The following is a 27516-nucleotide window of genomic DNA, read 5'->3' as shown; positions in this document are numbered from 1 at the left end:
ACACCAGATACTGATTGTTACTTTTAATTTTGACCCCCCCTTTGTTCAGGGACTCATGATTCCATTTCTGTGTCCCTTTCACATGTCTGTGGAACTTGTTCAGTTTATGTCTCAGTAGTTGAATCTTGTTAAGTTCATACAAATATTTACACATGTTAAGTTTGCTGAAAATAAACGCAGTTGACAGTGAGAGTACGTTTATTTTTTTGCTGAGTTTACTTTACTCTAATAAATGGAAACCTAGCTAGTATTCCAACTGGACATTATTTGTCTTTTTATCAAAACATGCAAACACCATCAGATAGAATTCATAGCAAGCTGGGTTAGTCAGATTTGATTAAATATAACAGGACAGAATGACATTCACTCTCATGGGATGGGTTGCCAAAAAGAACTAACTGAAAGCCACACCAATATGCCAAGCCAAGAATATGACTGCAATGAGGCATAATGTCACTGTGCTTCTATGGCTATATGTACCTATTTAATTTGTAATTTAATTTGCTTTAAAAGCGCAACATTTTGTCTTTGCCCCATGGCAAAAATCTGTAGAATAGCATGAGATTAGCTATAAAACTGCACATTTTTCTCTTCGCCCCATGGCAACTAATTTCTGGCTACGCCACTGGTCAGCACCAGTACTCTCAAGTCCTGCTCTAACCAGATGACGCCGCACCAGAACTCTTGATTGCCAGGTCTGGCTCGGCTTATGTCATTAGTGTGACTAACCCCATTATCCCCACAGAGCACTCATCTGATCAAAGGTGTCAAGGGGTTTAGCTCAGGGTGAAGTTAGGGCCATTCCCCGACTTTAAATAGAGACCAAAAGCCAATGTCAGTGCTGCAATCCCCGCTGGAGCTACAGTAGGCGTACAATTATGAGATGGCATTTTAATCTGGTAATGATGAAAATTAAAAGATTAGGTTTTAATCAAAACTATGTTAATTGCGATGGGGATGCTTTTAATTTATATGAGTCGCTCTGGATGAGTCGCTCTGGATAAGAGTTAAATGTAAAATGTGTCATTATTGTGCAACAGTGCAAAATCACTCAGCAGGAGGCTATTGGTGACATTTCCCTCACACAAAACAGCACTGACCAAATTATGGCCTTTGTGATGAACCCTATCCTGGACCCAAACTCTAAGTACTGTAGCCCACTATATCACTATATTGTTGAAAAAAACCCACTAGAGTTGGCTGAAGCACATCTAGACTAGACCATCAGTTTATAAATGAACCCCAACCATCGCTGGATTCTCAATAGTCTATATGAACAGCTGAAAATATACAAATATTAAATATTGATATTTTCCCAGGGCACACTGGTAGTGGTGAGGGTGTGCCGGGCTTGGGACATCACTGTACCTTCTGTATGTCGGCCTTATCCACATGGTCGGCATCTCCCTCCAAGAAGGGCATGGCAAACGAGCCGAGGTCCTGTAGACCAAGGAGAGAATGCCGGCGTTAGATAAACATTGGCATTAGTATTGGACTCGTGGCAGCCCCGCCTCCCACCACCCCCGCAAAGAAAACACTGCCTTCACAAATCATTTATTAGCAAAGCCAGAATCCTTTTTCCACCGTTTGTATAAAATAACATTTGATTCCAGAAGCATCTACTGCATATAACATTATAAAAACATAATCTAATATAATACAGTATCTAATAATATAATCTCTATGATCATCTAAATCAGAGAGTTGACTTTCGAAGCACACACTCAGTTCCCAAGATCTTGTTTGTGTTAATGACAATGACCTCCAACAATCACCTTTAGAATGCTGATCTCAAGACTTTTCATGCTCCACTATCATACTTGTGCAGGCAGGAAAACATGTATTGAATGTGCAATGTTAAAACCGGTTCTTTGAAACCCAATTCCATGAGAAAGTGACTGCCTTTCATCTCTCCCCCACCTAACTGTCATGGTTCCTCCTGATACCCGTCATCATTGAATGGAACTATCCTTCTCTCCATTCACTGCCAAGTCCAAAAGGAGTACCTGCCTTGAACACTTCTCCAGAACGTTTTAACTTGGCTAGACTGGTCCCAGGTTTGTTTGTACATCCTTGTCACGCCAATGACCATAGGAGTTGAAAGCACACACAGATCTGGGACCAGAATAATGATTGACACCTCAAGACAAAAAGAGCAAGGCCATTGATTTCAGCTTCTAACTAGAAATGGTTTATATTTATAAAAATAGTTAATTTACACTGAACAAAAATATAAACGCAACATGTAAAGTGTTGGTCAAAGTCATAGACTGTTCTCTCTGCTATCGTACACCAAGTGGTACCAACGCAACAAGTCTGCACTATCTGCATTGACTCATCACATACGCTGCTGCTACTGTTTACTATCTGTAACTTTATTCCTAGTTATATGTACATATTACCTCGTACCCTGGCACAGTGACTCTGTACTGGTACCCTTTGTACACTGAATAAAAATATGAACGCAACAAGTAGTGGTCCCAAGCTCCCAGAAATGTTCCATACACACAAAAAGCTTATTTCTCTGAAATTTTGTTCACACATTTCTTTACATCCCTGTTACGGAGCATTTCTCCTTTGCCAAGATAATCCATCCACCTGACAGGTGTGGTATATCAAGAAGATGATTAAACAGCATGATCATTACACAGGTGAACCTTGTATTGGGGACAATCAAAAGCCACTCTAAAATGTGCAATTTGGTCACACAACACAATGCCACAGATGTCTTAAGTTCAGGGAGCATGCTATTGGATGCAATATCCACCAGAGCTGTTGCCAGATAAATTCATTTACATTTCTTTACCGTAATCTCCAACTGTACCAGGCAGATGGCATACAGTGTGTATGGCATCGTGTGGGCAAGCGGTTTGCTGATGTCAATGTTGTGAACAGAGTGCCCCATGTTGGTGGTGGGGTTATGGTATGGGGAGGCATAAGCTATGGACAGCGAACACAATTGCATACTCACCAGACATGTCACCCATTGAACATGTTTGGGATGTTCTGGATCGACGTGTACAACAGCGTGTTCCAGTACCCACCAATATTCAGCAACATTGCACAGCCATTGAAGAGGAGTGGGACAACATTCAATCAACAGCCGGATCAACTCTATGCAAAGGAGATCTGTCACGCTACATGAGGCAAATGGTAGTCACCAAATACTGACTGGTTTTCTGATCTACGCCCATACAAGGTATCTGTGACCAACAGATGCATATATTATCTGTATTCCCAGTCATGTGAAATCCATAGATTAGGGCCTAATGAATTTATTTAAATTGACAGATTTCCTTATATGTAACTCAGTAAAATCTTTGAAATTGTTTCATGTTGTGTTTATATTTTTGTTCAGTAAATACAGTGCATTCGGAAAGAATTCAGACCCCTTCCCTTTTTCCACATTTTGTTACGTTACATCCTCTTCATCAATCTACACACAATACCCATAATGACAAAGCGAAAAACAGATTTTTCAATAAAAATGTTTACATAAGTATTCAGACCCTTTGCTATGAGACTCGAAATTGAGCTCGGGGGCATCCTGTTTCCATTGATCATCCTTGAGATGTTTCTACAACTTGATTGGAGTTCACCTGTGGTAATTTCAATTGATTGGACACCTGTCTATATAAGACCCACATTTGACAGTGTATGGCAGAGCAAAAACCATGCCATGAGGTTGAAGGAATTGTCCGTAGAGCTCAGAGACAGGATTGTGTCGAGGCACAGATATGGGGAAGGGTACCAAGAAATGTCTGCAGCATTGATGGTCCCCAAGAATACAGTGGCCTCCATCATTCTTAAATGGAAAAGGTTTGGAACCACCAAGACTCTTTCTAGAGCTGGCCACCCGGCCAAACTGAGCAATCGGGGGAGAAGGGCCTTGGTCAGGGAGGTGACCAAGAACCCGATGGTCACTCTGACAAAGCTCCAGAGTTCCTCTGTGGAGATGGGAGAACCTTCCAGAAGGACAACCATATCTGCAGCACTCTAACAATCAGGCATTTATGGTAGTAGCCAGATGGAAGCCACTCCTCAGTAAAAGACAGCCAGCTTGATGTTTGCCTAAAGGCACCTAAAGGACTCTCAGCAACACTCCCCATCCAACCTGACAGAGCTTGAGAGGATTCAACAAACTACTGCTTCAACAAAGTACTGAGTAAAGGGTCTGAATACTTCTGTAAATGTGATATCTGTTTTTTATTCTTAATACATTTGTAAAAATGTCTAAAAACCTGTTTTTGCTTTATTATGATGTGGTATTGTGTGTAGATTAATGAGGGGGAAAAAACTATTTAAACCATTTTAGAATAAGGCTGTAACATAACAAAATGTGGAAAAAGTCAAGGGCTCTGAATACTTTCCGAATGCACTGTAGGACTTGAGAAACATTCTTACCACTCAATGGTTAGAATTGTGTCAGGAGAACAAATCTTTCCTAAATACAAATCCCTCCTTGTTGCCGATGACAACTGACTGACAGGTCCAATCTTGAGTGAACCAACCATGTGCATAAATGTAGGCCAGCCTTTTACCCAATCGCATCAATGATGACAGCCACAAATTAATGATGACCTCATAAATCCTACAGATTGTTAGTGTCGGTGACATCACAGCCATAAAGATGAACATCAGCGCTAGTGGCTCTCTGGCCACATCCTAAAAGTCTTTAATCGTTTCTTACCTTAGTTGGCATGAGAAAAGGGCCAGAAAGGAAATAAAAATATGAAATCGGCCAGGTACTTTAATCTATTAGTGGTTATTACAGAAAGGATAATGAGGAATTGAATCAATTCAACATAATGGGAAACATCCTCTGTCATCCTACTGTTCACTTCTGTCTCATTCTTACTCCAATCCCCCCCTCTTTGCCCCCCCCTTCTAACCATATATTTTTTTCAAGTTTCTCTGCTAAGAAGTCCATCCATCCAAAATTAAACAAATAAAAATGTGTATCACACACACAAGGCCCCTGTTCCATATCTGGAGTGTGTGCATCTTAACCCTACCCTGATCACAGATCTATTTGTGCTGTCTTGCCAGAGTGGTCCAGGGTCATAAACAGTTTGCAATACAGCACAAACAGACTAGGAACCAGGCGATCTTAACCACACAACATGCTGTTCCCAGCTGGTCGAGATTGGTTGACCTTGCACTCATGTTTGTCAGTTGAACCTTGATCCCTGTGCCAGACCCCCTCTTGTTGTCTGTGGTCTACAGTACACACTCTTAAAACAGAAACAGGACAGCCCAAGATACAATTCCAAGTTAGACCACTCCGCTGAAGGCCACATGAAATCCGGGAAAGGCTTGAATTGTACACTGTGCACTTAGTTTTCCTAAAAGTCTACACACTGATAATAAATGCATTAACAAAGTTCTTAGTCCGGATTTTATTATTTTGCTTTTATTATTTTGCACTTTGTATCACATGCTTATTTAAAAATACCTTCACAATTAAAGGATTGTAGATAATGCAACTTTTTTTTAAATGAAATACCCTGGGAATCAGTGTTTTTGTGTTTTCATTCCACTTCTACTAATCAACTAATCACAGACTTTAACCAAGACATTGATTAGAGAAGTGTCATGTAAAATTGACAAAGTACATCAAACAACATTTCTGTAAATGTTTCCATCTGTAGACCCTGGGATCAGCTGTGTTACTGTTTTGTTGGAACAAAAGCCTGCACTTAAACCTGCCCTTGTAGGGCAATATTCCCCACCCCTGGTTTACAACATAGTGGGAGAAACAATTATATGTTTTGAAATGAATGTAAATGGGGAATTGCATCATTGGATCCAGCTACTACAGTGGATCCAGCTACCACAGTGGATCCAGCTACTACAGTGGATCCAGCTACTACATATTCTGAGCAAGTAACACATAGAACCTTGTAACAAATATTCCCCACAGGACTTTGATTTCTCTTCTCATTCCAATCACCATCTCCTCTTTGCATGTCTTCAGTTTAGAACACAATCCCAACTCCAGTCCAACACTCACACACTTTTTAATTTACCTTTACTCCCAAAGTGCAGAACAACCAGCAAAATCCCCTCTGCCGTGCATATGTTTCTGAACAACTGCGTGTTCTTATCTACGTGCAGGCAAGAGGAGAATGACAAGTGGAGAAAAACTTCCTTCCCCCAAGACCGGAGCTCACTTTGACCTTCCTCCTCCAGCCTTGAAAATTAGTCTGGGAAAAAAAACCTGCCTTTCGGTATCGAGAGAAAAACCAATTGCCAGTGATGTTAATCTGTTTGAGCTCTAAAAATCACAACTCAAAGTCTAGCTGCCTAAACAGTAGCCTTTCCCTGAGCGCAAGGCTAGTCCAGTGTTGCATAATGAGTACTTAGCTATGCTGTAATGAGATAGTTAACAAAAGTGCTGCCTCAAGCGCTTACAAATCCTATTTGATGAACCTCATAGGGGAGAGAGATAAAGAAGGATCTTAGTCCTCCTCACCCCCCCCCCCCCCCCCCCCTCCTCCATCAATCCCTGTTCCTCTGTCCTACTCTTCTCTATGGTTGAGTGTAGTTGGATGACTCAGCTAATGGATAACTGGCTAAGGCCTGCAGACTGTACGATTGTAACTGTCTAATGCCTCGATTTTGCAGTCCCAGACAAATTTTACATTGTGGGCAAATTCTTAGGTCTGTAAACAATTGTCGGACTTCTTGGCTCGTTCAGCGTGACAGGGTCTAGATCTGCTGGTTAAGTACCACTACGTGCAGTCGTAGGCTCTGACAAAGTTTTGCCAGTAGCAGAAATGTTGAGCCTTTATCATATAGTGTGGCTGTTGTTAAGGCGTCAGCATGCTTCTGTTCGGCTGAACCGAACGAGTGTGCTCGCTCACATGCTCCCTTAAAAAAAGCGGCAATAGTACTGTTTGTCCATTTTGAAACACCGTAGCCAGTATACATTTCCTCAAAATAGTCAGAATTAATTTAAAGTAACTCAAGAAATCTATCATTAATCTTGACGTTTTTACTGAGTACATCTTAGTCGCGCAATTTTACATCTAAGATGTTTGGTGCAGTATTTCTTAAAGAAAGAATTTACATGAAAACGAGTCGTCTCTCGGTAATGACAACAAAGACTTTATTGAAGAATCCCTACTGGTGACCATTCACAGACGAATGGGCGTAGACTTCGGGATCGGAACTTAGGCTTGCCTCTATGAAAAATGCAGTGTGCCCAAACAGCCAAAAAAAATCCTAATTGAAGTCCAAAACTAACAAAAACTAACAAAATGTCATCATAATATATGTACAAACTCCTCCAAACTATTTTGGACGCTTTATCGAGCCAATCTCGGCGACTGAACAACAGGAACACGGTGGGCAATGACCCCATGCTTTTTTAATTCAAAATTAAACTATAGAATTCACACATTATATCATGAAAAGTTGGTGCAAGTAATGGGCTATGTCTAGAAAAAAATAACAAACACACCTCGAATATCAAAATTGCAATGCTTGCATTGAGTAATGGCAATAATTATGTGGAGGCGCAGATCACATTCAAGCTACGGGGCTTCTATTTGGAGTCAGCGTTTCCATGTTGTGATGTCTCTCTTCAATTTGAGAGGTGAGCGTTTCATTATGAGGAATGCACAGTTACAGAGGTAGGAGGAGCTTTGTCTGTCAATCATCAACAGATTCTTATTGTTCTTTCATGCCACAGATGATCCATTATATTGACCAGATACTCTACTGGCAGCTCTAACAATGAAAATACATGTATTCAAAAATGGAAGGCAATATGGAGGAGGCAAGATAAGGTGGGACCATTTTAACCAATAAGACGGCAGATGCACGTGTGAACAACAGGCACAACACGTGTCCTACTTATATCAGTCCACTCGTAACAATCTAAGCATTGCGAAACTTCTAGTTGATCAAAAAAGTCACACGTAGCAAATAAGCCATAGCATTTTTTGTTAACCAAATTCAACACTCATTGACCTCCATACAAAAACTCCTTGCTTGGTGAAATAAGAAGCCACCTGCTGGAGACGACAGGTTTTTGGCCTAGTGATCCCGCTCGCGTCACCTCTTACTCTCTGGCCATGCTTGATACGCCCAGTCAGAGAGGAAAAGGCCAGAATAGTCCCACCTGTTCTTGCCTCCTCCTGACTGCCTTCCATTTTGAAGACATTTATTTTCATTGTTAGAGTTGCCACTTGAGTATCTGGTCGATATAATGGATCATCTGTGGCATGAATGAACAACCACAATTCACAGGCGTGACAGTTACTGTAAAATAATGGTCCCACTTGAAACTAAACATACATTTTTAATTAAGCCTTTGTAAAAAGCCTTTTGTCGGGGCTCTATAAATGCTTCAGAAATCACCCCCGAAACAAATGTCACACTAAGGTTGAGAATAGGGTTAGGCCACATTTGGCTTTATAGGGTTGGGTGATATTTGGCTTTATAGGGTTGGGTGATATTTGGCTTTATAGGGTTGGGTGATATTTGGCTTTATAGGGTTGGGTGATATTTGGCTTTATAGGGTTGGGTGATATTTGGCTTTATAGGGTTGGGTGATATTTGGCTTTATAGGGTTGGGTGATATTTGGCTTTATAGGGTTGGGTGATATTTGGCTTTATAGGGTTGGGTGATATTTGGCTTTATAGGGTTGGGTGATATTTGGCTTTATAGGGTTGGGTGATATTTGGCTTTATAGGGTTGGGTGATATTTGGCTTTATAGGGTTGGGTGATATTTGGCTTTATAGTGTTGGGTGATATTTGGCTTTATAGGGTTGGGTGATATTTGGCTTCATAGGGTTGGGTGATTTTGGATTTATAGGGTTGGGTAATATTTGGGAGACCTCTTCTAAGATATGCCACTCTAAATATTGTGATATCCGATATAATCATTCTGCACCGGTAATGACTAGATCATTCCAAACAGTGCAATTTGTGCTTATTTACTGTAACATTGTCACATTCTCATTAAATAATCTTAGTTTGGCGAAAAAAAATAAAGCTTAGTTAATTCTTTAGACTTCATTTTCAACATATTGATACAGCCTAAAGTTGTAAAGTTCAAATAGTAGTCTTGAACATCACGATATATCATTTTGCACTTCACAATATACTGTCATAGTCAAATATCATGATTTTGGATCATATAAAATCGGCCAAACCCTATTTGGTAAATAAGGACCTTTTATATCACCCTTTATAAAGTATGAATGTACTTGTGAAGCATCTATGTAGGGCTTATGAAGACTTTATGGATGCTTTCATACAGTTTTGGTGGATAAAATCAAAATCGGTTGAGTGCTTTGAAAAACACACAACCCACATTATGTTCATGAGCTGTAGTTATTGAAGGGGAAATGTCTTCATTTAAAATAATTGCTTCAACTCCATTCCATCATTGGTTTCAATTATGCCCCAACTCTATTCTTCTGAGTTCCTCTGTTTTTTTAACGAACCCTTTCATTTGCCAGCCTAGATGTGTCATTCTCCGAGAAAGAGCGCTCCTTCTTTGAATACTAACTCACTTGCTAGTTTGGAAGACATTGATAAGAAAAAAACAGAATGTGCTGTGGGCAATGCATTTTGTCCGTCAAGCCTTTCAAGTTCAAACTGCCACCTTTGTTTATTGTGGGTAAAAGCTATTAATAGACGCCGATTGTTTAACCTCCAAACAGTTTAAGCTGAACTAACCTCGCCTCGAATTCTTCATAAGTATTTTAAACCCTTAGTCAATTACACCACACTGTATCCAAGTCCACAGATATTCTATGAAGAACCCACTGTTCTGTTTTGGATGTTGTTCTGAGGAAAATTCAAAATCAGGCAGAGACTCCAATGCTCCTCCTATAGTAGCTTTCTCAACACTTGTTTCTCAAGCAGAATTTGTATCATCATCTCAGTGTTTCCATAACTTTGGGCTTTACAACTGTGAAACACTGTGTAGGATGTAGGTCTATATCTGAATGTTCTGGAGATGAACAAATTCAAAGACCACATTCTGTGGAACAGAAGAATATACCCTAAGATTTGGACTTGGTTCCAATCTGACATGTTTTATGTAGTCAGAGGATGACCCCTTCCCCCCCAAGCCAAACCCCATAGCAAAGAAACAATAATGTCATCACAGATGTATTCTCCAAAATACTGTTTTTGATTAAACACAAGGAAAAGCTGTGTGTGTTATTATAACTCCCATTGAGCTTACTTTGACCACTCGTGATTTTAACTGGCATACATGCATAAAACTAGATCTATTTTTATGGCAATGCATATTTTATCACTAGAAACTTGAGCATTTGTTGAAAGCAAGACAATTCAGCACTTACTGACCGATTTTTTGTCAGACTACTAATGTGCAGGTATCCTTTACCCAACGAGCATTAACCAGGCATTGTTTAAGACACGGAATTATTGATTATCGAAATGTCTCACCACTGCACTGTATAAGGTATTTATTGAACTAATGTATTACAGCCAACATAAATATGTATTGACACACTAGTGAAATGAAAGACATACACAAATCTAAATTGGTCACATCATTTTTTATTTAACTAGGCAAGTCAGTTAAGAACAAATTCTCATTTACAATGACGGCCTACTCCGGCCAAACCCGGACGACATTGGGCCAATTGTTTATTTTCATTTATTTTATTTCACCTTTATTTAACCAGGTAGGCCGGGTATGGTTCTCAATAAGGGACAGCTGTCTTTAGTTGTCTCTGATTGGGAATCATACTTAGGTAGCCTGTGTTGCCATCTTAGTTTGTGGGTAGTTCATTTCTGTTTAGCCTTATTCACCTTGCAGGACTGTTTCGGTTTTCCCTTTTGTTGTTTTGTGTATTCAGTGTTCAGTGCAATTCATTAAAGATGAACACGTACCCTGCTGAATTGTATTCCTCTTCTTCCGATGAAAGCCATTACAAACACAGAGTTACACATGGAGTAAAACAAACGTACAGTCACTAGTACAGTAGAAAATTAAGTCTATATACAATGTGAGCAAATGAGGTGAGATAAGGGCCATGGTGGCAAAGTAAATACAATATAGGCGCCCCCTATGGGACTCCCAATCGTGGCTGGATGTGATACAGCCTGGATTCAAACCAGGTACTATAGTGACGCATCTTGCACTGAGATGCAGTGCCTTAGACCGCTGTGCCACTCGGGAGCCAATAATATGATACATTGTAACTTTTTTGCCCCAATAGCATCACTGTACCTCATGATGTGTAGTTACATGGGAATCTTTGTCCAGGACAAATTGAACATTCCAACAAGATGCATGTGTCTCCATTGGGATTTTAGGTTGAATTCCCCAGGCTAAGTATAAATGGCACAACCTTGACCTTGGTTTGAACCTCTACAACATGCAAACATACAATATTATTTCCCATTAGTCAAATAGTCCATAATTGTCTAATCCATAGTTCTCAATTTCCTCCATATGACATCTTATTTAATTGCATCCTGTAAGTACATGCTATTATCATGCATGTAACCAATGCATTAATGCTACCTTAACTGACTAAACTACCAATTAGTTGGCAGGCCCGTAAAAAAAATACATTCACATTACATTAATAAGATACCTCAAAATAGAAATGATAGCTCCAAAACACAATGAGAAACTAATATAATTGCTAACATTTGTAATAAAAAAAACAAACGAGTCCATCTTTCCGTAAAGTCTATACAGACAAACACATTTCCTCTTCCGCACACAGACAGAGGAAGAGGAAGTTGCAGATAAGCCCCCTGCGTCATCTGCTACACATACATACCTCACTGTGTTGGTTAAAATGGAACTGACAGGAATACCAGCGGGTGTGGGAAACAAAACCTTGGATTACAAAATAGCCTACAGCCTTTCAGTACAACATATATTCATTATCAATTGTAATTGAACGCCATCCCTCGCTTTGAGAACTTCAGCGGGCGCTTGATTGGTCTGGCGAGAGTCCCTGAACTTCAAATGTCTCTTTACAAAAGGATTTGTCACACACCCCTTAAAAAAAATACTTTAAAAACTCAAGTATTTTGTGAAGTCAAATGTTTTCCAATGCAAATTAACCCAACAACAACATAGAATCAACATTACACCGTTCCAAATTTACACAAGTATTTGCACAGAGGCACGGCCATAAACACTGCACCGGCCTATTGTCAAGACACAATACAACAAAAGAGAGGTGATTATTGTCACCATGGTCCATTGTGGACTCATTGTCCATGGGGAGCGTATATGTACATATACAGTCATGTACCTATTTTTCAACTTACTTTTGATATGTACTTTTATACTGTATGACATAGAATTGTATGATCAGAGAAGTAAATCTGTACATGCATTCATTCTATTTGAACAAGTTTTTTCCTTTCAATAGAATAACGAAAACATGTAAAAAGGAGCAAAAGGTGAGATACACATCTACATTTTTATCCAGACAAAATGTCAAATGGGCGTCTCCTGAAATTTGCATCCGATTCATCAGTCTGTCAATAGTAGCCTAAATATTGACCAACCGATGATTTGGAGATAACCCATTCTCCTCCCAAAACAACTACTCCACTCCAAACATACAACAGCACTGTGCAAAGCCTAATCAATACTGTTATCATCACAATTAATAAGGAATATAACCCTTTCTCTGTCTGCTCTTAGCATAAAATCACCAGCAGCAGAAAACAAAGAGAGTAAACGTTGCCAACATGTTCCATTGTGAGACACATCAGTGCTTCCTCTAATATCCGAGCCATACCATATCCACCCAGCACAGTCACAAACCACATAAGCATACCCCTGCAAATTAACATACCTCAGATATGTTGTAGGCTAAATGTATGTGCCAGTGGTGTTTCAAAAATAGCTGTATGGATAAAATACAAATCAGATTCCTATCGCTAGTTGTAGGGATGTATGGTGATCCACTGTCTCCTAAGCATGTCTGGTGTCACGTATAAAACCCGTTGCCCAGCATTGCACATGATAGAGAAAGAGGGGAATTCTTTACGCCTACACTATAGAACTGACATAAACCCAAGTGACCTTGTCTTTTGTGTCAAGCAGGCATAACGGCATCCGAGTCAATATGGGGCAATCTAACGTAACAGTGAATCACACAAATCAGTGTGTAACTTCTCAAAATCAACACTACTGCATTTGTTTGGTCAACAACATACTGCACTACAGTTGGACATTATAAGTAGACCTACACGTATGGAAGAGGGGATACGCAGGAAGACCTATTCAAATGGCCTTTTTTTTTTTTTATTCAACGATAAACACAAAAGGAAACCATTGCCCATGTCTATGAGAACAGGGCAGAGCTTCTTACCGTTTCCACAAATGTTGGGCATTTGGTTTTGTACATTTATCTTGGGCATGTCATAGAAATAGCATAGTGGCACAAAGGAAGATAAGATAGATTGAAACGGTGGGAACATCTATTGTCATCACCAATAATAATTGAGCATCAGATTCCTGACCAATGGAATTCTATGACTTTTCCTTACCCATGGCCATCAGACTGTTAAACAGCCACCACTAACATTGAGTGGCTGGTGCCAACATACTGACTCAACTCCAGCCACTTTAATAATGGAAAAATGGATGTAAAAAATGTATCACTAGCCACTTTAAACAATGCCACTTAATATAATGTTTACATACCCTACATTACTCATCTCATATGTATATATTGTACTCTATACCATCTTGCCATCGTTATGTAATACATGTATCACTAGCCACTTTAAACAATGCCACTTTTATATGTTTATATACCCTACATTTGTCACGCCCTGACCTTAGTATTCTTTGTTTTCTTTATTATTTTGGTTAGGTCAGCGTGTGATGAGGGTGATATATGTGTTTTTGTCGTGTCTAGGGTTTTTGTATGTTTATGGGGTTGTGTCTAGGTGATTTTATGTCTATGGTTGCCTGGATTGGTTCTCAATCAGAGGCAGCTGTTTATCGTTGTCTCTGATTGGGGACCATATTTAGGTAGCCATATTCCTTGGGTATTTCGTGGGTTATTGTCTATGTATAGTTGCCTGTGTCAGCACTAGTGTGTATAGCTTCACGTTCGTTTTTATTGTTTTGTTAGTTTGTTTATCACGCTGCACCTTGGTCTCGTTACGACGAACCACAATCAACCACAACACTAATAAACTACCACAATCAACCACAACACTAATATCCACCACAATCAACCACAACACTAATAACTCACCACAATCAACCACAACACTAATATCCACCACAATCAACCACAACACTAATAACTCACCACAATCAACCACAACACTAATAAACTACCACAATCAACCACAACACTAATATCCACCCCAATCAACCACAACACTAATAACTCACCACAATCAACCACAACACTAATATCCACCACAATCAACCACAACACTAATAACTCACCACAATCAACCACAACACTAATAAACTACCACAATCAACCACAACACTAATATCCACCACAATCAACCACAACACTAATATCCACCACAATCAACCACAACACTAATATCCACCACAATCAACCACAACACTAATAACTCACCACAATCAACCACAACACTAATAAACTACCACAATCAACCACAACACTAATATCCACCACAATCAACCACAACACTAATAACTCACCACAATCAACCACAACACTAATATCCACCACAATCAACCACAACACTAATAAACTACCACAATCAACCACAACACTAATAAACTACCACAATCAACCACAACACTAATATCCACCACAATCAACCACAACACTAATAACTCACCACAATCAACCACAACACTAATAAACCACCATAAACCAAGTGACAACATTACTCATCTCATATGTATATACTGTACTCTATACCATCTACTGCATCTTGCCTATGCCATTCTGTACCATCACTACTTCATATATTTTAATGTACATATTCTTCATCCCTTTACACCTGTGTGTATAAGGTAGTTGTTGTGAAATTGTTAGGTTAGATTACTCGTTGGTTATTACTGCATTGTCGGAACTAGAAGTACAAGCATTTCGCTACACTCGCATTAACATCTGCTAACCATGTGTATGTGACAAATAAAATTTGAATTGGATTTGATTTATCACTACCAGGTGTGAGAGTCCTTGGACGTCAGGTAAAAACATCACAAGTATCTGTAGAACTCGTCAAGCTTGTCTGAAGGGTATGGCCAAAGGTCAGTGATCTGGAGCACATATAGGCCCTGTCCAAAAACAACCTAACAAGAAGAAGAGCTGAAGAATATGGATTAATTCCATGCCAAGCTCTCTTCCCTAATCCAATAAAGCCCTCTTCCCTCCATCTTAGTAGCTCTCTAGTGAGCTTGGTACACCATTACTATAGTTATTATTTATTCAGGGGAGTCCAATTGAGAACATAGTTTCATTTGCAATAGTGCACTGAGAACAAACAACTCTCAAACATAATTCAATAAATCAATAAAACAGAAAAAAATAACCGCAGGATACAGCAATAACACAAATAACCCACCACAATCAACCACAACAATAATAAACCACCACAACACTAATAACCCACCACAATCAACCACAACAATAATAAACCACCACAACACTAATAACCCACCACAATCAACCACAACAATAATAAACAACCACAACACTAATAACCCACCACAATCAACCACAACAATAATAAACCACCACAACACTAATAACCCACCACAATCAACCACAACAATAATAAACCACCACAACACTAATAACCCACCACAATCAACCACAACAATAATAAACCACCACAACACTAATAACCCACCACAATCAACCACAACAATAATAAACCACCACAACACTAATAACCCACCACAATCAACCACAACAATAATAACCCACCACAATCTACCACCACACGAATAACCCACCACAATCAACCACAACAATAATAACCCACCACAATCTACCACCACACTAATAACCCACCACAATCAACCACAACACTAATAACACACCACAATAATAACCCGCCACAATCAACCACAACAATAATAAACCACCGCAATCAACCACAACACTAATAACCCACCACAATCAACCACAACACTAATAAACTACCACAATCAACCACAACACTAATAACCCACCACAATCAACCACAACACTAATAAACTACCACAATCAACCACAACACTAATAACCCACCACAATCAACCACAACACTAATAAACCATCATAAACCACGTCACTTGCAAACCTCAGTGAATTCATCCCTCAGCTGTGTTCTAAACTGACCTATTGGCACCAGGGGTTCAAGATGTAAGGAGGTTTGTAACATGGGGTGTATTCAAGTTGAACATGGGGTGTATTCAAGTTGAAGGCTGATTTACTTAGGTTGGTAGAGACACAAAGGACCTCAAGAGTTAACCAACCCTGTGAGCGGGTTTGGTGCCCTGTATTTTTTTTACTTTAATAGAGAAGTGAGATATGTTCGAAGCTTGTGCAGCAGAGCTTTGTATACAAAATGTAGAGACGAAGGCCACAAGGGCAGAAAGAGCAGAGCCTTGTCAATTTGGAATCAGACCTTCTGCTCTTTTGCTCCATAAATAAAACACCATCTTGTTGAGCGAGTGCAGATGGATGCCCAGCAGGTCATTGGTTATAAACTGTCTGTGACCACTTCCTTTATAACACATGGTGCGTTTGGAGATCCATGAGGAAGGGCCCTAAATCACAGAATGTTCCATGATGTGAATTTGCCTTAACATCAGCATCACTGATTTGAAGGTCATCCCTCTTCTCAAGGGCTGGGATTTTGCACAACAGCAACATCACTGACAATAATGACAGCATATATCTCCACATAAGTAAATGTATGTGTCTGTGTGTGCACATGAATATGTGAGTAATGATATCGATTGCCTATTAGTAGTCACATCATGAGGCATGATCCCTAGTATCTCCACTAACTATTGTCACCTAAACGTGTAATTACAGGATATCTGTTCAGTGCCTTTGGTCTAGCTGATATCATACTGACTTGGAATGACTCACGATGACTGCTGACCTCAAACTGAATACAGATGTTACATTCTCTCTCCTACAGCCGAAGAGGAAGCTGTGAAAATCTCTTGAGTATACTACTACTGAGTTATGTCATGATGGCTATACATTTAATATTATTATTATTAGAATGGCCCTGAAAATGCTTTGTGCATGCTGTAAAATGTACATTTCTTGTCATGGACTTAACATAAATTGAATATGGTTCATAAAATGTAACCTACACTCAGCATGAAGAAGACAGGAATCTCAACGCAAACAACTGGGCTAACCCCATAAATATGGAGATAACTAAGCGTGTGTGTTGTGTTAATCTATTTTCTGCATGACATATGTCACAGATTCCGAGCCAGGCATTCTTTACCGCGGATATATTGTATACACATTCAAAAGAAACACTATGGAGAACAAAAAAATGTTGCAACAGTATATTTCACTGAAGGAAACACATACCACAACCCCGCCCACATGTAGGCTACATGCCCAACTTCAGAGCAGAGCGAACATAAATTGTAAATAGGTCATCATTTCGCCCCAATTAATATGTCTGAAGACAAAAACTTACGGGCATGTTCAATCGAAGCGTCCTCTTCTTTCTAGGTGTCTTCGCGTCTCTCTTCTTGGAGTCATTTGCTGTGCTTCCCATATTTTTCTAGAATTCTCTAAACAACTGGACTCATTAAATCGTTTTTAAAAAGCGTTACTTTGGCTGCTCTCGTGCTAGATAGACTGGCAACAGTGGAAGTGTGGTAAATGATACCAAAACAATCACTGCAAAAACATTATTCGGATTCTGACAGATGTCCTTATGGCAAGCAGGTCCGTGTACTGTACGCATTAATGTGCTCCTAAACTCAACTCGTGTGTTGATGAAAGTTATCGGCTTGAGATCGGATATTTTAGACCTGACAAAAAATACACCGCGCAGAATGCGATTCACTTGGCATAAAATGTAGCCTTCCCTTCTGGGTAGCTTATGACACGCGCTGATATTTCAAACGACAACAAACTGCAAGAGTAAATCCACAATTGAAACAAGGAAGGTCGTATTATAATGCAAATGCAGACGTTCCCAGAAAGGATTTGATGAGTTCACGCTTCACAATGGAGAGACAAGTACGCATGCACGTTGGTTGGCCAGTGGCCACTGGTACCAGCTCGGGCTAATCGTGGGACCAGTGCCAGTGGGTGCGTCAAGCTTTGCGCGCAGCTCCGAATTGTCACATGGCTGTGTTTACGTTGTGGCAGCAGCATGAGGAAGCGACTGACCTATAATTGAGTAAAAGTGTAAGTATTATATTTTCTTGACGTACACCATCATATTCACCAGCTAATAAGCTTTAGACTGATTCTGTTTACAATCCTTCTACAATGGCCAACATATGGCGGCCCTACAGTTCACTCTCATGATCTGCAGTCATCATCATAATCAAAGTCCCAGCCTCTCCGATATGGCCACCATGTGGTCTCAATGGAATACTACACTTGATATATATATATATATATATATATATATATATATATATATATATTTTTTTTACCCCCTTTTCTCCCCAATTTCGTAATATCCAATTGATTTGGTAAACATGGGGCCCATATCAACAGTAGAAAGTGGCTTCTTCTCCATGTCACATCTTCCTCATCTTAACTGGTTTGGCCAGACAGGCCTGTTCGAAACTCAAAATCAATTCATGAATAGGAACGAGTTATCAGGAATTAATTTAGCTTTCACCTACCTGTTTTCAGATCAGTTTAGTTGAAGGAAAGGATAAAAATACATTTAATATTGAGATCCACCCATTGTTGAATTTATACTTAGAGTGATTTGTGATTTAATAACAGGCAACTTAAAAATATTCTAGCTAAATATGAGACACATTACAATTCCCACAAAGTGGGTTAAACCCTATTGGCATGATGCGTATGATGTTTGCCATTCACACCAGCAACCCAGGTTCGCTACACTGGTGTCAAAAGTGGGTTGGTGACCATTTGGCCATCGGAACGCACGGCCCAGGATGTGTGAGGGGGCTGAATAGTTGACACACAGGGATGTGGCTTACTGTTTGGAGAGAGCAGTGTAGGAATCCTCCCTCTATGAGCCCAATAAAAATTGGTGCGATGCATAAGGTGTTTGCCTTTCACACCAGCAACCTGGGTTCGCTTCCCCGCCATTCCACAATATTGTGAAGATTTGCATGAAGATACAAATTAGAAGTCATTTTCCAATACCTGTTATGACTCGGTCCAGAAAAATGCCTAGCTTAGTCTCTACCTGCACCCAGGTTGGATAAATGTAAGCAATATGGTGAAAATTCCATCTGAGGCAAGGTGGAGCTACAATCATAGACAGTGAGTGCCAAAAGTATTGGGACACGTTGTTTTGGCTTTGTACTAAGCAAGTGCAGACTGTCAGCTTTCAAGGTATTATCATCCATATCAGATGAACCATAGGCATTACAGCACTTCTTGTACACAGCACTTCTTGTACATAGTGGTTAAGTATTTGTTCCCATATTCATAGCACGCAATGACTACATCAAGCTTGTGACTACAAATTTGTTGAATGTCCTGTTTGTTTTGGTTGTGTTTCAGATTATTTTGTGCCCAATAGAATTGTAATTTTGGAGTCACTTTTATTGTAAATAAGAATAGAATGTTTCTAAACACTTCTACATTACTGTGGATGCTACCATGGTTGCAGATAATCCTGAATGAATCGTGAATAATGATGAGTGAGAAAGTTACAGACGCACAAATATCATGTAATATATAATTCAGGTTTAAGTTTGCATGTTTACAGTAAAATCCTGATTGACATGTAAAAATACAGAAATCTCACAATACTTTCACTGGATGGCCCTATCACTTTCTAAAGTGTTACACAGTGCTTTCACTGACTAGGCCTAGTTACTGGCCCAGTTCAAAACTTAACAAAAACAGTGACAATTTCTGAATGAAAGAACATTTTAAACAGTTATCTACTGCACACTTACGAATAAACAATAAATAAACTCAGCAAAAAAAGAAACATCCTCTCACTGTCAACTGCGTTTATTTTCAGCAAACTTAACATGAAACTTAACATGTGTAAATATTTGTATGAACTTAACAAGATTCAACAACTGAGACATAAACTGAACAAGTTCCACAGACATGTGACTAACAGAAATTGAATACTGTGTCCCTGAACAAAGGGGGGGGGGGGGGGCTATCAAAATCAAAAGTAACAGTCAGTATCTGGTGCATCTGCTCATGGACTGCACCAGATTTGCCAGTTCTTGCTGTGAGATGTTACCCCACTCTTGCACTAAGGCACGTGCAGGTTTAAAAATTTTTTTTTTAACCTTTATTTAACTAGGCAAGTCAGTTGAGAACAAATTCTTATTTTCAATGACAGCCTAGGAACAGTGGGTTAACTGCCTTGTTCAGGGGCAGAACGACAGATTTGTACCTTGATAGCTCGGGGATTTGAACTTGCAACCTGTCACGTTCTGACCTTTATTTCCTTTGTTTTGTCGTTATTTAGTATGGTCAGGGCGTGAGTTGGGGTGGGCAGTCTATGTTTGTTTTTCTATCATTTTGGGCTTTCTATGTTTCGGCCTAGTATGGTTCTCAATCAGAGGCAGGTGTCATTAGTTGTCTCTGATTGAGAATCATACTTAGGTAGCCTGGGTTTCACTGTTTGTTTGTGGGTGATTGTCTATGTTAGTTGCTTATGTCAGCACAGTTCTTATGATAGCTTCACGGTCGTTATTTGTTTATTGTTTTTGTACAGTTTAGTTTGTGTTTTTTGTCATCTATTAAATGATGCATTCACGCCACGCTGTGCTTTGGTCCGCTTCTTACGACGATCGTGACACAACCTTTCGGTTACCAGTCCAGCACTCTAACCACTAGGCTACGCTGCCGCCCCATTTTCCTGGACATTTCTGGGGGGAATGGCCCTAGCCCTCACCCTCCGATCCAGCAGGTCCCAGACGTGCTCAATGGGATTGAGATCAGGGAACTTTGCTGGTCATGGCAGAACACTGACATTCCTGTCTTGCAGGAAATCACGCACAGAATGAGCAGTATGGCTGGTGGCATTGTCATGCTGGAGGGTCTTGTCAGGATGAGCCTGCAGGAAGGGTACCATATGAGAGAGGAGGATGTCTTCCCTGTAACGCACAGCGTTGAGATTGCCTGCAATGACAACAAGCTCAGTCCGATGATGCTGTGACACATCACCCCAGACCATGACGGACCCTCCACCTCCAAATTGATCCCGCTCCAGAGTACAGGCCTCGGTGTAACGCTCATTCCTTCAACGATAAACACGTATTCAACCATCACCCCCGGTGAGACAAAACCCGTGACTCGTCAGTGAAGAGCACTTTTTGCCAGTCCTGTCTGGTCCAGCGATGGTGGGTTTGTGCCCATAGGCGATATTGTTGCTGGTGATGTCTGGTGAGGACCTGCCTTACAACAGGCCTACAAGCCCTCAGTCCAGCCTCTCTCAGCCTATTGCGAACAGTCTGAGCACTGATGGAGGGATTGTGCGTTCCTGGTGTAACTCGGGCAGTTGTTGCCATCCTGTACCTGTCCCGTGTTCGGATGTACCGATCCTGTGCAGGTGTTGTTACACGTGGTCTGCCACTGCGAGGACGATTAGGCGTCTCACAGTACAACATTGCAATTTATTGCCCTGGCCACATCTGCAGTCCTCATGCCTCCTTGCAGCATGCCTAAGGCACGTTCACGCAGATGAGCAGGGAACCTGGACATCTTTCTTTTGGTTGTTTTTCAGAGTCAGTCGAAAGGCCTGTTTAGTGTCCTAAGTTTTCATAACTGTTACCTTAATTGCCTACCATCTGTAAGCTGTTCCACAGGTGCATGTTCCGTTCCACAGGTGCATGTTCATGAATTGTTTATGGTTAATTGAACAAGCATGGGAAACAGTGTTTAAACCCTTTACAATGAAGATCTGTGAAATTATTTCGATTTTTACGAATTATCTTTGAAAGACAGGGTCCTGAAAAAGGGTTGTTTCTTTTTTTGCTGTGGACATTACCTTTAGGGAAGGTGCTCACAAAAAACTTGTTGGACCCCAAAACCGTCAAAACCTCTCCAAACACAACATAATAAGCAACCATTTGAAAATATTATTGCAGTGGAATGACTTTCGAAGCATTAAACATTTGGATTTTGTCAACCTTAAAATCAACAAACACTGATACAAATAAAACATACCTTCTGAACGCATATCACCTTCTGAACGCATATCACCTTCTGAACGCATATCACCTTCTGAACGCATATCACCTTCTGAACGCATATCACCTTCTGAACGCATATCGCCTTCTGAACGCTATTGTCCCTAACCCTAAAATAACCTTTTTCCTCGGGGGACCTGGGAAATGTCCCAATGAGGGAGAATATTCCTTGTTTTACTATCCTTGTGGGGAGTTTTTGGTATTTTGTTACCCGCGAGGATAGTAATACAAGTGCATGTGCAAGCACAGACAGACAGACACGCACACAGAGAGAACAGGAGACGGCTTTTATACCTTTTACATGTAAAAGCACTAATTAAGGTCCCCTGCAAAACATAATTAGAAAGCATGGTTCCTACCCGGTTACATAATGGGAAACACTCTTTTTTTCACCCCACTTACTTCTTGATACCAGAGTACCTTTCATAGCAGTGTTGTGACTTTGGCTATGCCGGATTAAGTGATATGACATGCTATTCTATAAAATAATTTATCCGTAATTAATATCATCTGATTGAGATAATCATGTAAATGTAATTAACTAGAGAGTCGGGCACCACAAAATAATATTTATAGAGCTGTTATCTGCCGAATAAACTCTTATAGACCTAGTAATATTTTACATCAATAGCAATCAATATTACTCCTCATTTTAATTCAGTCTCATCTGAAAGTTGTCAATTCTTGATTATCTGCACGAACCCTGGTTAACAATTTGAATCAGCAATGCAAAATTGGGTTTAATTATTTATTTACAAAATACCTAACTAATCATACAGGATTACACATACACATAATTAAATCATAACTTGATTACAAATTACATCATAAAGGAAAACGTCCCTTGCGGGTGGAACAGACATGACAGCTTGTTACACAAAGGAAAAGGGCTAGGTTTGAGTGAAAGAGCGGGAAGACTGAGGGACACAGGGAGAAGCTGTGCTATCGTAAATACAGTATCTGATGCATTCTAAATTACCTCCCATTTGGAAAAGGAAAATGCAATAAATATTTACTCTGAGCTGCGCTTCGGTAGGTTGGTGGTAGATGGAAGGCCGAGTTGCCAAACCGAGTCCTTTGAAGAGTGTCTCTGGTTGTCAATTGGATACATTGTAGTAACATCATTGGCTGATAAACGGGATACTCTGTCTGTTCCTTCCTAACACTCGTTGCATCTGCTGTTGCTAACTCAACGGCTATGAGGTATCACTTCTGTAGTGAATAAGAGTTCAAAGTTCATACCATTCGCATCCAAGCTCACACTGATGTTGGCTTCATGCTGTAGTTATTATCTGAACCATTCTGACATCGGACCATCGTCCTCACATCATCGGAACAGGAGGTTATATTGTCGTCAAGGCTTTATATAGGAAGGGAGAGGAGGGCGTGTTTGAAAAGTTTTATAGCCCATGTCCCTCCACAGGGGCGGGCCACTGATTGAGCAGCCCTATCTTATGAAAACCCAAATCTCTAATTTTAGAAGATAAAATCACATTTCATCTCATCACGAATAATTTCATATTCAAACATTTAAATTGAACAACAATTCCATGTGAATCTGATAACTCTGATGTGTAAACTTTCCACTGTAGAGTTTATGTCATCTTATCATTGATGAGAATGTCTCAGATGACACCCGAACTGACATCATATTCATTAAGTACCACTGCATATGTTCAATTGTTCGGATTACCCGAATATAGTTCATTTCCCCCCACCTTCTGATGTTCCCAGAATCTCTATGTTAACCAAGGTTTTTGCAAATGTAACATCAGTAGGGTAGAGAGAGGAAAAGGGGGGGAAGAGTTATTTATGACTGTCATAAACCTACCCCCCAGGCCGACAGCAGGTTAGGAGAATTTACGCAGCAGGTTAGGAGAATTAACGTAGCAGGTTAAGAGGCTCAGGCTAAGGTTAGAAAAAGGGTTAGGGTTAGCAAAAATGCTTTCCTAACCTACAATGAAAAGTATTTTGTATCGGAGTGGCATGAAATCACAGCTCCCATCTTTTCTTCTGATGTGAATAGTCTGCAAACTCATCAGTTCATCACTTTCCCTAGGAATGTCTAAAAACCTATCAAACCTATGTCTTTCTATAAAATTCTTACATTGTACAAACGGGATCGCTCTCACCTTATTTTTTTTTGTCTGAAGAAGGAAACTGCTTGTCCTCACCTCAGTGGTCCACACTATAGAGAATCATAGAGGCCTCTAGTGGCCAAACGGCTGTTTTAGCATTGGCAGCACCATTGAGGACTTCCACCATTTTAATGTAGTCAACTGGGTGGGACTTCCAACTTCATTGAGTTGGAACCGGGTCATCAGGAGGGCTCAACTTCATTGGCTGATCCCTATGGTGACCCTGTTGGAGTCATGGTTCTGCCCATGCTGTCACATGATAATATTAGCGTCATGACAGCAAGACCAGCTGGATCCTATCCACATTAAGACTTCCGGTTTTCATATTTTGACTTAAAAATAAAAGTCCACGGTAAAACGCTAGGTGCATGATACGAAATCAATATTTTTTGCAGCTTCATATAGTGCATTATGTAAAATTTATGTTGAAAAAATATTATAACTGTATGTGGGAAAAATCTAAACTAAAGAGAATTACTACTTTATATAAGATAACAAATATTATAAGTTGGAGCACATTGAGAAATGCTAAGAGCTTAAATAAATTAATGTCAAGAACATAATAGCCTACTGGTAACAAATATACAATCAATATTTTCAATAATAAATTATAATTTTGATTGTATGATTCTTGTTTATTTACTGGTGCTATTGTTCAGAGATGCAATTTTGAAATGTAATGTTTAAGAAAGGTGGGGTGGGAAGGACTCAGTAGGGTCTGTAGAATCTGTATATGGTACCATTTCACGGGGCTCTGAATAATACGGAGTGTTGCTGGACTTTTACTGTGGTCAAACAGCATAAAGTGTGGTGCATGGACACTAAATGGTACAATTATATCACTGTACAGGAAAAACGATCCAGTCTACTCAGTAGTCTCTAGAAATCAAAACAGGTGAGTTTGAACAAGAAGGTAGGCCATAGGAAGCTTTATGTTGACATTTGAACCGTGAGACATATCAGCACCATGGACAGCTACCCTTTAGAATGTTATGTTATCACAATTACTCAGTTAGGGTTCTACTAAGCAAATACGTTCCGTTTTTCAGGGGGGGCTGTGTCGAACAGCCTGCTGGTTATTACACTGTCTTTCTTGTAATGCCTTAATTTAATCCTACATGTTATATTAATTTACTGTTTTTGTGTTGAATATCAGTTGAAAAAACAAAACACCTCAACGCTTTATTTTTAAAAATCTTACTCTAGTGTGAAATAAAATACCATTCCATCCACGACTTTCATGCACTCTTGCTTGTGCTAATGGGAGTGCCAAAAGCACTCTTAGAAAAAATGGTTCCAAAAGGGTTCTTTGGCTGTCCCCAGAGGAGAACCCTTTTTGGTTCCAGGTTGAACTATTTTGGGTTCTATGTAGAACCCTCTGGGGAAAGGGTTCTACATGGAACCCAATAGGGTTATTTCTACCTCGAACCAAAAGGGTTCCCCTGGAACCAAAAAGGGTTATTCAAGGGGTTATCCTATGGGGACAGCCGAAGAACCCTTTTAGGTTCCAGATAGCACCTTTTTTTCTAAGAGTGTACCGATTATCAGCAGGTGATTATTAAGAATAACAATGAGTGACTGTCATACCTGTATGACTGTGACACCTTTATACATTCTATTGCTAGTGACCAACAGGGTGAAATGAAGCAAAACGGTACAAACAGAGAATGTAAATGAAGCTCGGGTTCAAAACCTATGTACATTTTCGACATCATACATTTTCAGTCACTCAGAAAAGGATATATATATATAAAATAATGTTGCGATCCAGAGAGGGAGCAACTCGGATTATCATTACATAACACTGCCGCACAAATAACTTATTGGATTCTGATTAAATAAAGTCACTGCAATCACTGAAAGAAAACAGTTAAGAATGAAACATCAGCACAAATAATTGTTTTTCCTGTACAGTTCTATAATTGTACCAGGCACAACACACACCAAGCTGTTTGACCACAGTAAAAGTCCAGAAAATCTTTGTATTATTCAGAGCCCCATTAAATGACACCATATATTGATTATACAGACCCTACTGAGTACTCCACCACCCCACTTTTACATCGGCACAAAATAGTATATTTTTCTCTAATAAGCCCATATGTAATCCATATGCAGTGGATTTACATTGTGGCCAATGGAATGGGTGGAGTAAAATGCCAGCAACACTGCATATTATTCAGTGTCCCTTGAAATGACACCATATATGGATTGTACAGGCTCTAATGAGTATTCCCTACAATACTTTTACTGCGACATCTAGAATAGTTTTTTGCTCTATAAGCCAATATGTATTCAATATACAGTGATTCGCATTGAGAGCGTTTATTTGACCTTGGAACATGTTTTAAAACCAAAACATTTTAAACCTTTAACTAGGCAAGTCAGTTAAGAACAAATTCTTATTTACAATGATGGCCTACCCAAGTCAACCACGGACAAGGCTGTGCCAATTGTGCGCCAATTTGTGGGACACCCAATCACAGCCAGATGTGATGCAGCCTGGATTTGAACCAGGAACTGCAGTAATGCCTTATACTGAAATGCAGTGACAATCACAAGGACACGTGAAACAGATCAGGATGTGACACAGTAAAATGGCTCTTTGGATAGCTTTAACTACAACCTATATCAATGAGCGTTATCATTCTAGCTAACAACTGCTGCATCCAAAATAGTTATTTTGCAAAGATCACAACCAAATATAATCTTAGCGACTGTTCAAGCAAGAAACAAAACATTATTGTAAGTGTATGAGATCCTAAAAATGTTATTTTGTTTAGAAGTAATAAAAACGTAAATGTGTGTTGTGAATAGGCGCAGGTGGCGATGACTTTTTCACTGCCGCCAAGAGTCGCGCTAAGCTTTGCGTGACGTCAGTGTGCCCTGTACTGAACACATGTCTACAAAGGCACAGATACAAAGACGAATCCTCTATCAATCTCTATGGTTCACACTAGTTGACTGCATGTTTGTTCGAGTTTCGATTGGTCTGAACTGTGTGAATTGCTCATATCTGATTGGGTAATCCAGTTTTAGCAACTCCTAGTAT

The 27516-nt window shown here is 39.8% G+C and overlaps 1 protein-coding gene across 2 annotated transcripts in view; it reads right to left on the bottom strand.

The window, feature by feature from the left end:
- Positions 1-18232, bottom strand: part of LOC110489719 (5'-AMP-activated protein kinase subunit gamma-2) — a 104514-nt gene extending 86282 nt beyond the window's left edge. The window contains exons 1-2 of one of the 2 annotated variants that reach the window (XM_036943912.1): positions 17637-18232; positions 1369-1440 (exon numbers count right to left, since the gene is read on the bottom strand). In XM_036943912.1, coding sequence (XP_036799807.1) covers positions 1369-1440; positions 17637-17717 — 153 coding nt within the window. In that variant the 5' untranslated portion in view covers positions 17718-18232. Of the gene's footprint in view, positions 1-1368; positions 1441-6029; positions 6222-17636 lie in introns of those variants that run through there. The other variant, XM_036943913.1, reaches the window with a different exon arrangement.
- Between the last annotated feature and the right edge of the window lie 9284 nt (positions 18233-27516).

Source organism: Oncorhynchus mykiss, chromosome 15 (genome assembly GCF_013265735.2).
Source record: "Oncorhynchus mykiss isolate Arlee chromosome 15, USDA_OmykA_1.1, whole genome shotgun sequence".
NCBI lineage: Eukaryota > Metazoa > Chordata > Actinopteri > Salmoniformes > Salmonidae > Oncorhynchus > Oncorhynchus mykiss.
Note: the sequence above shows the minus strand (reverse complement) of the source record. Positions and strands in the feature narration are given on the sequence as shown.